At 40.2% G+C, this 14,686-nt stretch overlaps 1 protein-coding gene across 15 annotated transcripts; it reads right to left on the minus strand.

The window, feature by feature from the left end:
- Positions 1-5,475: 5,475 nt before the first annotated feature.
- On the minus strand, positions 5,476-14,417 carry SPATA19 (spermatogenesis associated 19). Of its 15 annotated transcripts, none has more exons than XR_468069.3 (8): positions 14,251-14,417; positions 14,084-14,140; positions 13,614-13,703; positions 13,171-13,259; positions 7,523-7,589; positions 6,727-6,796; positions 6,290-6,430; positions 5,476-5,667 (listed from the first exon to the last, which is right to left on the minus strand). XR_468069.3 is itself a non-coding variant. In XM_056794647.1 (8 exons), exons 1-6 carry the CDS (start codon positions 14,326-14,328, stop codon positions 6,736-6,738), a joined length of 453 nt encoding a protein of 150 aa, XP_056650625.1. In that variant the 5' UTR covers positions 14,329-14,414; the 3' UTR covers positions 5,476-5,667; positions 6,498-6,521; positions 6,727-6,735. The 15 variants fall into 15 exon arrangements, 6 of the variants coding, with proteins under 6 accessions (XP_056650625.1, XP_007495211.2, XP_007495215.2 ...); XR_001622196.2 differs by lacking the exon at positions 6,290-6,430 and adding an exon at positions 6,498-6,521 and having other exon boundaries at positions 5,476-5,651; XR_008911370.1 differs by having other exon boundaries at positions 6,290-6,521.
- Positions 14,418-14,686: the final 269 nt, after the last annotated feature.

A 14,686-nucleotide genomic window follows, 5' to 3' on the forward strand; every position in this document is an offset into this window, starting at 1 on the left:
TCAAAGTAAAGGTCCTAGCTCATCCAGCAAATTAGTGGCTTAGGAGGGGGGTAACAACCCAGAAGTTTCTCTCCTCTACTTAAGTAAAAAAAAGTCGATATTTTGCCCATTACTTGGCATATCATTTGTATGATGAATACCCAAAAAATATTTAGACACACTCCTTACCTTCCTTTTCTTTTCTAATGTACCCTTATCAAACCTCAAAAATCTACCAATAGGACAGCACTTTCTAATTGTGTTCATCAAATTCCTAAACAGATCCGTATGCAGCACCCCCACCCTCTGCTGGCACAGACTTCAAGTCAGCTTTATAAAATAGCGAATCCCCTCTCTCTCGGCCCCAATCACACAATAAACAGGCAACGGAAGAAACAAATTGTGTGTGTGAAAAAGGTGGGGGTGGCAGAAGCTTGGGAAAGCGAGGGGGGGTGGGAACCTCTAATGAATTCAAAGCCGCTTTCCACCACATTACCCCCATCCGCTCCGATCTGTCTGGCTTGGAGCAAAGTTTCCCAAACTTGTAAAGAACAACTGCTGCTTTCTCTCCCCTTTGTTTTCTCCCTCTCAGGATGGAAAATGAATTTGGAGCATCGCTCTGGAGCCTGCCAAGTAATTGGAAAACATGTTGAACAATTTGTTTGGTTGGTTGGTAGAGGCTGGATTTCTTTCTCTCTTTTTTTTTCCTTCCTCCTGCTTTCTGTGAAATATCAATTCCACTTTGCCCGCTTTCTGGCTGCTGGTTAATCAAGTCCACACGGAGCCCTTGGTCTTAAACTCAGGTTTCTCTTACATTTCAAGGAAGAGATGGGGCGGAGGGAATGGAGAGAGCTTGCTTTGAGTTGTTCTTAAAGGTGTCATATCTCTTTTTCCTCCCTATATTTCAGTCTTGGGGCCACCCCTTCTGTGGGACCTTCTCTTCTACTGCTCCCTCCATTTTCCCAGAGTTCACAGAATACGAAGTGCAGCTGAAGTCCTTGAATAACTCAGAGACGCTCAACCTCTTAGGATCATGAGATTTAGAGAAAAGGGACCAAAAATCATTTATTCCAATCACTTCATTTTACAGGTGAAACTGAGGTGCAAGGGAGCTGAAATTAGAACCTAGCTACTCTGAATCCAAATCTCCGAATGGTTTTCAATGTTGTTTGAGTTCCAAAGGGACTTATTAATGCATTCCCCAAATGACCCCCTTTTCCCATCCCTCTCATCTGTCTGTTGAGATCTTCTCCTAAACATTTTATTCTATTTAGAATATCTACTTTAAAATTCCTTGAATCCCTCTTCCCCCCAAATTTCGCCCCTTTTATCTAAGTCTGTCCTGTCCGTGCCCTTCCCTACTCCCAGACCTGAATGGCATGCCATACTACCCAGAATGTTTGCTCTCCACGGCCCCTTCCTGCGTCCTCTTTCCTGGGAGACAATTCTCTTCCCTCCTCCGCAAGAGAATCAGCAAAGGGAACTGGAACAGAAAGGGGAGCCGTTCGGTACATATTAAATAAAATATACTGTATTTCAGAGCTGTTGGAGTGATGATTTAAACATGAAGTCAAAGTCAGTAATGGTGTTGTCAGAGCTGTAATGTTAACACCGATCAATAATTCACCGACATGTTGCAACTGTGCCTCAGGCGGCAGAGTCCGCCTCCGGCAGCCATTGGAGGCTTCCTCTCAAAGGCTCTTACCTAGATGCGGGCACTGGTGATGGCATTTCAAAACCTAAAGCTACACCTTGTCCCTAGTTGAGGTGGGCATCCTGTCCTCTGTCCTTAGTCCTGAAGTTTGGCCTTTTCGAAGACTTCAATACACATTCCTATTTTGGTGCTAGTAGAAGCTCTGACTTTCAATAGGTCCTCCAGAGTTTTCTCTGTACCCTCACTGTTTTAGCCCTGAAGGACAGCTGTCTCCAGCACCACGTACTGCCCTGGGCTCAGCCCTCCACCTGAGTCCCCAACCTGTCATTCAAGAGTCTTTCCCATTCCCCAAACTCCCTAGTTCCATATGCCACTAATTTCTCACTCCACTCCATTATACTCCAGTCTTAGGCACAACTTCCAAACTCTGTATTCCACTCCAACTATTTATACCTTCTAATCTTAGCCTTCTTTCTCACATTCTGAAACATCTGGCCCCAACTCCACCCCATTCTGTCAGGAAACCTTCTGAGACTAGTCTCAGAGAAATAGATACCGATTACTCCCACTCCCCACCTCCTCCCTCAAATGCCACCCCCTCCATGAATCCTCCCATTTCTGTAATGAATTTAACCCTTCTGAGATCATAGATCAATTTATTTTGCACCTTTAAAAATATTTATGTAGTTTTTATATACTAAAGGCATTTATATGTTGAAGGTGTCTAGGTGGTACAGTAGTTAGAGCACTGACCTTGGAGTAAGGAAGACCTCAGTTCAAATCCTACTTTAGACACTTCCTAGCTGTGGAACTCTCTATATATTGACTTAAGCTTTCTCAAATTTAGTTTCCACATCTATAAAATAAGGATAATAGCACCTAGGTAGCACCTACCTCATAGGGTTAATATGAATATCTAAATAAATAGTATATAGAAAATGCCTTGTAAAGCTTAAAGTTCTATGTAAATAGTAACTATTGTTATTTGTTATCTGTGCATATATCTGAATTTATTCCCTTACTAACATGTAAGCTCTATGAGGACTAGGACCATGCTTTATATAAAAAGTGTACCACCCCCATTCCTACTACAAAGGGTTATATCATATAGTTACTCAATAAATATTTGTTGAATTTACTTGAATTTGTAGACTCAGGAAATTGCAAAGGTGAGACCTCAAAGCTCACTTAATTCAACTCTTACTGAAAGGAAGAGTCCCTCCACAAATAGTCATTCAGTCTCTGCCCCATAAACAGTATTATAGGTGTTGCTTATTATTTTGTTTTTATTAAACCTGTAATTTCTTCAGTGTGGGTAACCCCTGGTGAGGAGTTTTATCTACCAGTGTAGGTAAGGCACCACTTCTGAAACTTCCAGCCTTTGAAAGTAACCAAGGGCACTAAGTGGTTTAATGATTTGCCCAGTGTCATATAGCAAGTACATATCAGAAGCAGGTCATGAATCTAAGTCTTCCTGACTCCAAGGTCAAGTCTCCATTCACTATGCCACAGTGCTTCTCATTATTATTTTCATTATTTCTGGTCTGCTTAAATCTTCAGTTTTCTTCAGCCTACCAAATAGTCTAGTTCTCATCATTCAAGTGACTTTCAGTTCTTCACTTCCTCCACGACACTTCCTTGGATGGACTGGTTGGCCAGAAAAATAACTTGACAATTTACTCCTTGTTCCCTTCAATCTCTACTGGAATTTCAGTAGCTACTCTGTCTACCCACTCCTTCCCATACATCAATAATCTACTCTTAACCTGCAGATAATTTAAATATTCACCTCTTCTATTTCCTTAATATATCTGTTCTTTCTATATGACCCCTCCTTTTATCATTATCAGTGAATCTTAGGTCATACGCTCCCAAAGGACAGAGACAGTGTTTAGATAATTCTCTTCCTATAATACAAGATGTCACCTGCATTCAGAAAGTTAATATTAAGAATGAAGATGTGATATGTAACACACAAAGGCAAATTACCGCACCACTACCACAAATATCCTAACAATATCTCTGAATAGCCAACCCCACCCACCTTTCTCTTTCTGTTTCTCTGTCTTTGTCTCTGTCTGTGTCAATCTGTGTGTCTGTCTCTCTGTATGCATCTCTGTGTGTGTGTCTATCTGTCTGTCTATCTGTCCGTCTGTCTGTCTCCCCTCTACCCTTTTGGATCTCTGTCTCTGTCTCTGTCTGTCTCTGTCTCTGTCTCTGTCTCTGTCTCTGTCTCTCTGTCTCTGTCTCTGTCTCTGTCTCTGTCTCTGTCTCTCTCTCTCTCTCTCTCTCTGTCTGTCTCTCTGTCTGTCTGTCTGTCTGTCTGTCTGTCTGTCTGTCTGTCTCTCTCTCTCTCTCTCTCTCTCTCTCTCTCTCTCTCTCTCTCTCTCTCTCCCTCTACCCTTTTGGATCTATGACCCACAAAGCCTTTATTAGCTCTTTCAGCTCCATTTAGCTACACAAATGGCTTGGTCACAGCCGACTGATCCCAAATTTGCCAGTGATTTTCTTTTAATTCACCATAGCTCAGTCCCCCCTGTAACACAGGTAGAGAGGCAGCATATTTGTTCCCAAACTCTCCTCCTAGGGTTAATCATGCACAGAACAAAAACTCCATTTGAGCCACTTTAATGATTTCATTTCCACCCAAGGTTTGAAGTTGCTGGGCTATATTATTAACGTCTCTTCCTCCAACACCAGATGACTGTGTGTACTCACGCAAAGCAGTTGCATACACATACATGCCCTACATCACAATAAATTGCAAAAGCAGCAAGCAATAGGTATCACTTGGTTGCTCAGTCACAGATTCAAAGGCATCTTTTCCACATACCAGGAACAGGAAACCCTGTGTACACCTTATCTCTTTCCAAAAGTCTTTCTTGAGTAACCCCAAGTAAATAGCTAACATTTATATAACACTTTAGAGTTTTAAAAGTATTTCATGGGGGCAGCTGGGTGGCTCAGTGGATTGAAAGCCAGGCCCAGAGATGGGAGGTCCTGGGTTCAAATCTGGCCTCAGACATTTCCTAGCTATGTGACCCTGGGCCAGTCACTTGACCCCCACTGCCTAACCCTTACCACTCTTCTGCCTTAGAACCAACACATAGTATTGATTCTAAGATGGAAGGTAAGGTTTTTAAAAAAAAGGTATTTCATAAATATCTTAGTTCATCCTTACAATCACCATGAGAGGTAGCCACTATAATTTAACCCATTTTATAGATAAAAAAAAAACTGAGGAGGCAGGGATTAAATTACTTGTCTAGGTTCACCCAAGTAGCATCTGAAGCCAGATTTGGACTTTTTGCCTCCAGGATCAGTGCCCTATCCACCGTGCCACCCCCCTTCCTTTAAATTCTGAAACCTTCTTTCTCCTGGGCTCCCTCAGCATGTTCTTAGTAAATTTAACTGCCATGCTTGGCAAATGTTCTCCATTGAGTTCATGTAAATGTGTGTACTCTCTAGAAAACGAGACCACAAAATTCCTCAACGACAGAAACCATGCCTCAGATAATTTCTTATGGCTCCCCCCAACACCGTGTAGCTCTGCACAGGGCTCTCTTTCAAAATTAAGCATTCAATCCTTACAGCCCACTTGACTGACTACCTCTCCCATTTTGACACAATCACTTCTTCTGTGGAGAAACACCACCATCTGGCGGCAGCTAGTGAAAGAACCTATGAAGCCATTTAGCTAATCCAATGGAGTAACAAACTTCTTCCCTTCCATAGAGAACTCTGAGCTGGACCAATGGCAAAGATGTTTCTCTCTCTAGGCAGCCCCCAAATCCAAGAGGACTGAAGGAGGTTGGAAGCATAACCACAGGCACACAGGGAGCTGTTCTTAAATAGCATGTCTCTTTATTTAGTAGATTAGCGGGAAGATGCAATTGTCACCACTGCTACAATTATGGATTATCAGATGGATTCTCTTTCCCCAGGACACGCTGCATATGTCTAGCATCAAGGTTAGGGGCAAGATGGGAGGACCTCAAGTGCAGGTTGTTCTGTGAACCTGAAAGGACACCAACCTGGAGGCCAGAAGCAGAGAAGTAGTCAGATTAGTGAGAACAGAATTGGAGTAATGACCAAGTCATAGGGATGGGCAGATCTCACTAGACTTCACTCCAATGTCTCCCAAACCCTGAACCTGAATCTTAAGAGATAGCTTGAGGGGAAGTTACATATGCACATGTCTTATCTTCTCTACTACAACTCAAGCTTCTACAAAGCCCAAACCAAGTAATAATTAATGTTTCCATTCTCTCCTTTGGCTGGTACATAGTTTACACTTTACAGAGGACCACAAAATCCCAGACTTGAAAGGTACTCAAATATCATCTTATCCAATGCATGAATTCTCTTTGTAAGATCAATTCTATTCCTTGCCATATAACTAGGGATCCAGTCACACAAATAATGTTGAAAGACATCCAGTGAGTGCCATAATAGAGTCCTAATAAATATTCGTTGAATGAATGCTCTATACTAGTTCTAATTTGACCTAATAGTTTGTAAGATGCTTAGTTGGAGTTTTTTCAAAGTACTGCAACACAGCTATCCCTCACTATTTCATGGGCAACTCTGTATGGGTGAGGTTCTTGGGGAGGTTGAAACTGAAGCCATGGGAATTATTTATCCAAAGTTACACACCTGGTTAGTAGCAGAGCTGAGACTGAGACTAGGACCCAGGTCTCCTGACTCCTAGTCCAGGGAGCAAAAGCTCCTGTGATCTTGATTTTCAGTAAGGTTTTTCCTTAAAAGCGGGGCCTCATGTTCCTTCTGACCTTTGGGCTTTTAAGCAGGAGGTATTAGAAAAGTCTTTCTACTGTATTACAACTATAGAATCAAAGACACTTACGTAAATCTTGCTTTAGAGTTCTTCCTGGAACCAGAGAGATGGATAACAAGGTAAATCCGGGAGCTATGTTCTCCCCCTTACAAGGGCCTTTTCTCCAGACAAAACAAGAACAAGGACTAGCCTACTCTCTAGGGATGGACCCCACTGCTGGTTTATTACCCACTTCCGTTCCTACTAGTGATACCCACCTCCTCCAACCTCTCCAAACTAATCCACTTTATCGTCTCACCTGCTGATCTTAGCAGTCTGAAAACACAGCTTGAACACTGGGAGAAGACTCAACCATAACCTGAGAAACGCTGGATGAGAGAAAGAGGGGTGGAGAGAGAGAGAGAGAGAGAGAGAGAGAGAGAGAGAGAGAGAGAGAGAGAGAGAGAGAGAGAGAGAGAGAGAGAGAGAGAGAGAGAGAGAGGAGAGAGAGAGAGAGAGAGAGAGAGAGAGAGAGAGAGAGAGAGAGAGAGAGAGAGAGGGAGAGAGGGAGAGAGAGAGAGAGAGAGAGAGAGAGAGAGAGAGAGAGAGAGAGAGAGAGAGAGAGAGAGGGAGAGAGAGAGAGAGAGAGAGAGAGAGAGAGAGAGAGAGAGAGAGAGAGAGAGAGAGAGAGAGAGAGAAATGATAATACAGTTGCCTGGGGCACCACAGGGCAGGAGACTATAAGGGAATCACAATGGCCAGATGCTTAATTTGGAGTTTCCTAGGGATCTGCCTGCATATGTATTTCTATTTACATAAGGAAGATGGGCCCAGGACATGGGTTTGGATGGGAGAATTCATGTGCTGGGAAAGGAAAATAGAGACCAAGTAAGCTGTTTACCCAGATTATAGAATTAACTGGGCAGCAACCTAAGAGGCTTGTATAAATCTGTTTTTAGGTTAATTTGACCGAGACTAAAGAGACCTTGCTTTTAAGCAAAGACCCCAACCACAGAACAGATCACTTTACCTCGAGCTTGGCCTTTTGGATTGCACCCTAAACAAACTAGAAAACCAGAAAAGTCTTCTTAAAAGGAGTCTCACCTTCTTCTCACCTGCTCTATCCTCTCTCGCATGGCCTCATCTCTCACGTCGCTTGGGACTTGGAAGATTCGGGTGTGACTGTAAAATGACATTCAAACATTTTGGTTTCCTTCCCACACAACTCAAAGGCAAACTGCTGAAGATGGGGCTGTAAAAATCTTCTCCTTTCCCAACTCGTTTCTCTGTTGGTTTGGTCTCCTAAAGGGGATGCCTCCCTTACCAACCTTCTTCACCAAAGGTTAACATTTTGGGGTCATAGTCCCCTTGTCAGAATAATTTTTTTTACATGCATGAAATAAAAGCCAAAGGAATCCAATTTTATTGAAGTTAAGTATCAAAGTATTTTTAGTAAGTTCAAGGACCCCAGATTAAGGATCCTTGATCTAGGAAACACACAAAGCTCTTGACTAGGCAGTCTCTCTGACTGGCACAATAATTCTCAGTTTACCAAATGGTTCAGAACAGACTGATCAAGTTGTTTAATGATTATTCTCCCATGTTCTATTATGGTGTAGAAACCAAGAAAGAGGTCTTGCACATCTCCAGGTTTCATAGTAGGCAAGTGATTTAGCAAAAAGAAATTCAAGTATCCAAATCAAAATAAGTGTACTCCCCAAATCAGAAAAAAAATGTTTCATGATTCTTACAATTCAAATAAAGCTTAGAAATCTCAGAGGCATGGAATCTGTTGAATCTCAATTTCTTGGGGTGAAGGCTAGGAGTGGTGAAAGGGAAAATCCAGCATTATAAGTAATGCACAACTTATTTTCTCATAGTATCACAGGTTACTTTTTAAAGCAACAGAAGTAAATTGGTCTTGTTATAATGTGCTTATTTTCCCAAGTCTCTGTCTCAACACTCTCTCATAAACCTCCTGACCCATTCAACTGTCTACTAGTCTACACTAAGATATTCACCAAGAACAATATTATTTCTGCCTCCCTAAATTTGCTCAAGTTGTTTCTCCAACTTGAGAGGAATACTTCACTTTTACTTCTCTGTATTTCCAATTCCAACTCATCCTTCAAGACAGCCCTATCTTCACAAGCTCCTGCCATGAAACTTTTCTCAACCACCCTCAAAGATACTTGCCTCTTCTGAAGTAGTAATACAAATCATCTCATTTTTCACTCATCCTAAATTATTCTTCTGACATCTTATTATTTAATTTTTTATGCAGAAGATAGAATACAAACTCCTCTAGGAAAATGTTTGTCTTTTTATATGTCTTTGTATTCCATATGATAGCTAGCATAGCACTATATAAATTAATAGACACTCAATGAATATTTTGACAGATGAATATTAAAACAATTTAGTGTATCCTAAATGAGTACAGCCAGTCTGAGTTTTAAAAATTGATAATATTAGATAGGAAGAGATTACCTGTGGATAATTTATAGTTTATAAATATATAATTTTATATATGTTTACATATTACATTATATGTATCATATAATACACATTATATTTATAGGATATGTATTTGTACTTTATATCATTTATAGGATCTCAGATTTAGAGCTAGGAAGAAAACTAAACATCTACTTCCATTTCATTTCATCAATGAAGAAATTGAGGTTCAGAGAAGCTAAACAACTTGCCCAAGATCTCACAAATGGTGAACATCAAATGTGATACTTGAATTCAGATTCTTTGACTCCAAAACCAATGTTTTTCTTTCCACTGGATCAGTCTGTAACAGTCATGATTAAACTAAGAAATGCAAAATTTCATCATTTCTGTCTCTGATAATACCATGTCTAAGAGAGCTGGCCTCACCTAGAATATGAAGTATGTAAAAATGGAGATTTGAACCCCAGACTTCAATTCCCAGGAGTCCTTGGTAGCTCCCAGAGTTCCCCATAATCCCAGGTGAGGTCTTCACCAGGGCAGAGAGCAGAGAGGGGTTTTTTAACTGACTCCGCCTTCTTCTCTCTCACTCTTGGTTTAGCCACGTGCTTTCTATATTTGTATTTTCTTTATTTCTTAATCTTTAATAAACCTCTAAAATATATAATACTTTTAGCAGAGAGACTAAATTTTTAATCTTAACAAATAAGAACATTGAAAGCTGTAATTTAGAGGTCTTGGAAAGCCTTTGAGTCTTCCGGAATTAAATGAATCAAATATTTAATGTGGGTACTCCCTCCACTGCTATAGCTTGTGACCCCCCAACAATATCATCAAATCTGGTAGCACTCTTATTCTTCCATACTTCCTCCAAACATCTCCTTGAAGTGCTAGAATCCTCCTCCTCCTAGGCTTTTGTATATCAGAAGAACCAGTATATCAATCTGGCAATTAACCTTCACTTCTACCACATAATCAACCCACTTCCTTTTCCAATCATACCTTATTTGTCTATTAACCTAATGCCACTTTCCCCAAGTCTTAATACTGCTTGTAGGCATGTCATATGCTGCAGCCTACTTATAATCACCATCTGTCTGTCACCTAAAACTCTGATTCTTTGAAGATTATGATGTTCCAAGATGTGGAGATATGCAGCACTACCATGATGACATTTGTATGAAAAACATAGGTTTTTTGCACTAGGAGGCAATTTAGGATTACTAAGCACTTCCCAGTTTCCTACATGCAATCCAACCAGCTCTTTAGGCTGTATTTTTGTCTTATAGGTGCAACTTTACAAACTTGAGGGACTGATCTTTCAACTGAATATCATAGTCTAGACACATAGGCATTTTTCATCCTTTTGGTTTTTCTTGGATGGCCAAACTCATTTTGAGGAACCATGTATCTCAATGAGAAGAGACTCAATGAGAACTTTAATGTTCTCAAGTTTGACAACATTTCATACAATGTCATTCACCAACATTGACAGCATCACCATGGAAAGCAAATTCTTTCATTTGGACCCTATATACAGGATGTTTTCCATGATAGTGGTGAACACTTTTGTTTAATATACATAATATAATATAGCCTTATTTTTTCTCATTATATTTTGATAATCAGAGTGTCAGTAAAAAGAATTTGTTGGAGACAAAATAGCATTTTGTCTATTGAGTCAAATGTAACTTTTTATAATCAAGAAGCAATAAAAATAGTAGCACTTTGCACTCTCTGTAATATTAGGTTAACCTTATGATTATGTAGAAAATCCATTTATGTATGTTATGCACACAAATTATGTATACTTTGTCTTTTCCATCCATTCTTACTGACTTCTTAAATGCCATTTATCATACTCCCATATTTTCATCAAGGTTACCTTCAAAATACATGAAGATAAATTTCACAAAGTTTTTTTTACAAATGAGAAAAGTAAGCACATAGATCAGTTGTAACTGAGGTCTTTTCTATCACACTTTTAGATAGTAACATCATTCTTGTTTCCATTTTTGGTAGATATATACTTAAGACTTTTTTGTATATGGGCCAACACCACAAATTTTGCCTCAGTCTATATGAAATGGAGTGAGCATATGAAATGGAAAGAGCAGCAGCCATTGTTCTGTGTATGCTGTAGTTAGAAAAATAGAGCGATCACCCTGTGGGACATGTCCCACCCCAAGGACAAAGGGCAAAAAATACCATGTTGCCACATTTCATCCTACCCTAACTGAGAAAGCTGCTTTAGACCCTCCTATATAACTAATTCTTAATGAGAACTATATGCCAAGGTCAGTTCTTCATGCTTTGTTTTGAAGAAGTCAAATTACTGGGAGTTAGAAGTAGATGAATAACCCTAATAGGAAAAAAAAAGATGGTTGTTTTTGGGGAAGGAGATAAAAGGATAAAGACACCACCCATCACCATTACCAAAAAATTCTTTCAAAACACCATGCAGAACTAAAAGATGCCTAAAATACTCATGCAATCCAACTTTTTCATATCTTAGGAAAGATAATCAAAGCACCAAAAAGAATAGTGACTTGACTAAGATCACAGAAGAAGGTTCATTTGATTTTTAATCATATTAAGGAAATGTCAAATAATACCCAAATAGGAAATACTTATAGACTGCTAGAGCTAAAAGGAACCTTGTTCCATGCCCTCTCATCTTACAAAAAAAGGAAACCAAAGCTAAGAGCAAAAACTAGAACCTAGGTCCATTACTTCTAATTTATCTTGTAGCCAAGTTGCTAAAATTTGTCCTCTATCCACCTTGGCTCTACCAATAAGGGGATCCATCTCCCCCCCAGCTTTCTTTTTGTATGTTCAATGCTCTTTAAAATTTCTCATCCTGGGACCCTTATGACCATATCCTCACTCCCTGATTTGTTTTAGTGTCTTTACCTCCCCCAAAAAAATTCCTGTAAAATTATCTCACAGTGTTTTCAAGATTATATAGGGACCAACATGGATTTCTTCTGTGATTACTTGCTTGATATGGTCTAGTCACTTATCCTCACTTCTTCATTGTTATCTCCATTGCATCATATATTTCATATACTATGAAACTGGGGTGTCAGAGTAAAGGTGTGTTGATTCTATGCTCCTCGGTGGATAAAATAATGGAGTTATGTATATAGAAATGTTGATGAATCTGTTCCATTTTCTAATTATCTTCTTGACAGCTACATCTCTGGATGTTCTGGAGATTGATGGAACTCAACCTAGCTTTTCTGTTCCAGTTGCTATGACCAAAGAATTCACCTGTTAAGAAACCTACATGGTAATGAGTCCCACTATATAGTTAGCTAGGCTGGTCCTCTGACACACTAGTATTCCAGAATGATAGAATTGTCCAGAGTTTATGCCAGCAGAGTAGTACATTCTCCCATCCCAAAATATCTCCCCTACAAATGCCTGAAATTGTGCCCTGAGTGCTCCATCCTTCCATGATCTTTGAGTCCTCTTAAAAGAAAAGCATCCAGGGAAGAGGAGCCCAGTTAAGTCCCTAGTAACATAGTGTAAATTAATGGGTTCAATACATTTTCTTGACTGCAAAGGGAAATTGAGTAAAAGGAGGGAAAGGAAAAAAAATTGAGTAAAAGGAGGTTCAAAAATGCAGACTGCCTCCTACAGTATATTTTGCCTATGGGCTCTATATGCAAATCCAATGGGAAGTTCCTATGAATTCTGCTGGAAATGGAAAATCCTTTTCTAGAGTTGATTCCCTGCACAAAGAGAGGTCTGAGGGTTTAGCCTTGAGGGACATTGGTCCAGGGGTATGATGAGGTATGGAGATTCAGTTTGAGGGCTAACTGGCTTCAAGACAATATTGTATAGGCATGGGGAAAGGAGAATAGAGAATTCTAGCCTCAGGCACTAAGAAACCTCTTTTCATCTCAGTGGCAGAGGAGGGCTTTGACTTTTGCATTTTAAAAGCTTATTTTCCTTTAGCTTTTAAAGTCCAATGACTTCTGAACAATTCAGGTACAAAAATAAGAAAAAATTGAAATTGCTTTGAAAGCATAAAAGGTAAGGGGTGAAACTTTTTTTTGGCCTATGAGTGTCTTGAAAGTCTAAAGAAAAAAAATAATCCCTAGAGATAGAACAAAGATAGGAAAAACTCCAATCCAAAGGACACTTTTCTGGAAACCAGAAAAGAAAGAAAAGGTGCTTGGTACCTGGGAACATGGTTAGTAAAGAATTGGGAAAGAAGTATCTTTGTTGTGGCCAAATGCCTCTCCCTTTCCCAGTACTGTGAGACTTTATCTCCTAGGAGCAAGTGGGCATGTTTTACCTCCATCTTATGAACTGAATCCTTGTTCTCTCCTCAAGGACGTCTTGGTTCTGGTTTGCTGCCAAGCTGGATTTTGAAATATGTTTCACCTAGGAAACCCAGATGAGAATCTACCTGATTAATTCTCAGGGCATGGAACAAAGACAAGTCAATCACCCCTCCCCCCCCTCTTCATCTCCCTACAAATGGCTGCCCCCTTATTCAGCCTCTCAAACTCTCTGGGGATGTATTCTAGGGAAACTACAATCATACATCCCCCTCACTGATCAGTCTTCACAAAGTCCCTAGTAAGTTTGTTCCCTGAGAACATATGACTGAGCCACACATATCCCCATACCCTCTCTTCAGTCACTCACAGGGAAGGGAGAAATATGATCAGTGTGTAGGTCTAGCCCTTTTCCTTTGTCTAATCTTCTCCCACCCTCCAATTCCTGCCCTGTTACCACATTTCTTGTCACATGTACTTGATGGCCATGAGTTGAAGGACAGTTAGACATCTTTTGTTTGATACCTTGGGAAGCCTCTTCTTCAGTCTGAAACATAAGCAGATCCTCTCTGAGGATCTCCCAGAAGCCTCATCAAATCCCCAGGTATATATCTCTTTGAGGAAAGAACTCCTCAAACAATTCTTTAAGACATTAGTGACCTGGGAGAGAGTACAGACAAACTCATCCCAGCATACTTGAGAATCTTGGCAAAAACTCTGCCACCACCCCCCAAGAAGTCCCCTAAGAAATATTGTGGTTCTATCCCAGCTCAAGCCTTCTTGTACACCAGAGTGCAGCTAAATATTGAAGATGAATCTCTTGGTAGATCACACAGACAAACATAAATCTCTGACCCAACTGTAGACCCCTTCCTAGGTGGTCACTACCTTTTGTAAATGGGGAAACCCAACAGAGAGCTTTCTAACCTTTTTCAGCCAGTGTTGCACCACTGACACTGCCTCAGTTTCCACAACTTCAATGTCCTAGAAGAGATTGGGCAAAGTTAGTTCCCACTCAATACTCTATACTTTGCCCATCTTTAAAAGCACATTCATACTCCCTGGAAATTTTTACCACTAGCAATCCCACTTACCGAACTGGTTTTTGGTGGGAAGCAGAATCCCATTTTTTGCCGGGTTATTATGTACACAATCCATGTTGAAATGATCATTATTTGGCTCAAGCCAGGCTTCCTCCTTAGCTCCCTCCTTCCATAGGAGCAACCTTGGAACTCCCATAGGGTAAGGGGGACAGGGATATTGTGGTAAAACCACAGCCTGATTGGTTGGCCACTGATGATGTGACAATGGTCATCCTTGTTCTCCAGGGTAAAAGGGAGAAGAGTGATATGCCAGGGCAAGGGATCTCATTGGTACTCTGAAGTTTTCTTCTTGTTGTTTAGCTTAAAGTGGGTTTCAGATAAGAATCTGGAGGAGGCTGGCAATAGAATAAGTCATAATCATTTGGGAGTTGGAGGAGACATCATAGAGTGGTACCCAAATCTGATAACAGAAATTTTTTTTAAAAAA

This window comes from Monodelphis domestica, chromosome 4, assembly GCF_027887165.1.
Source record: "Monodelphis domestica isolate mMonDom1 chromosome 4, mMonDom1.pri, whole genome shotgun sequence".
In the NCBI taxonomy this organism is placed as follows: Eukaryota; Metazoa; Chordata; class Mammalia; order Didelphimorphia; family Didelphidae; genus Monodelphis; species Monodelphis domestica.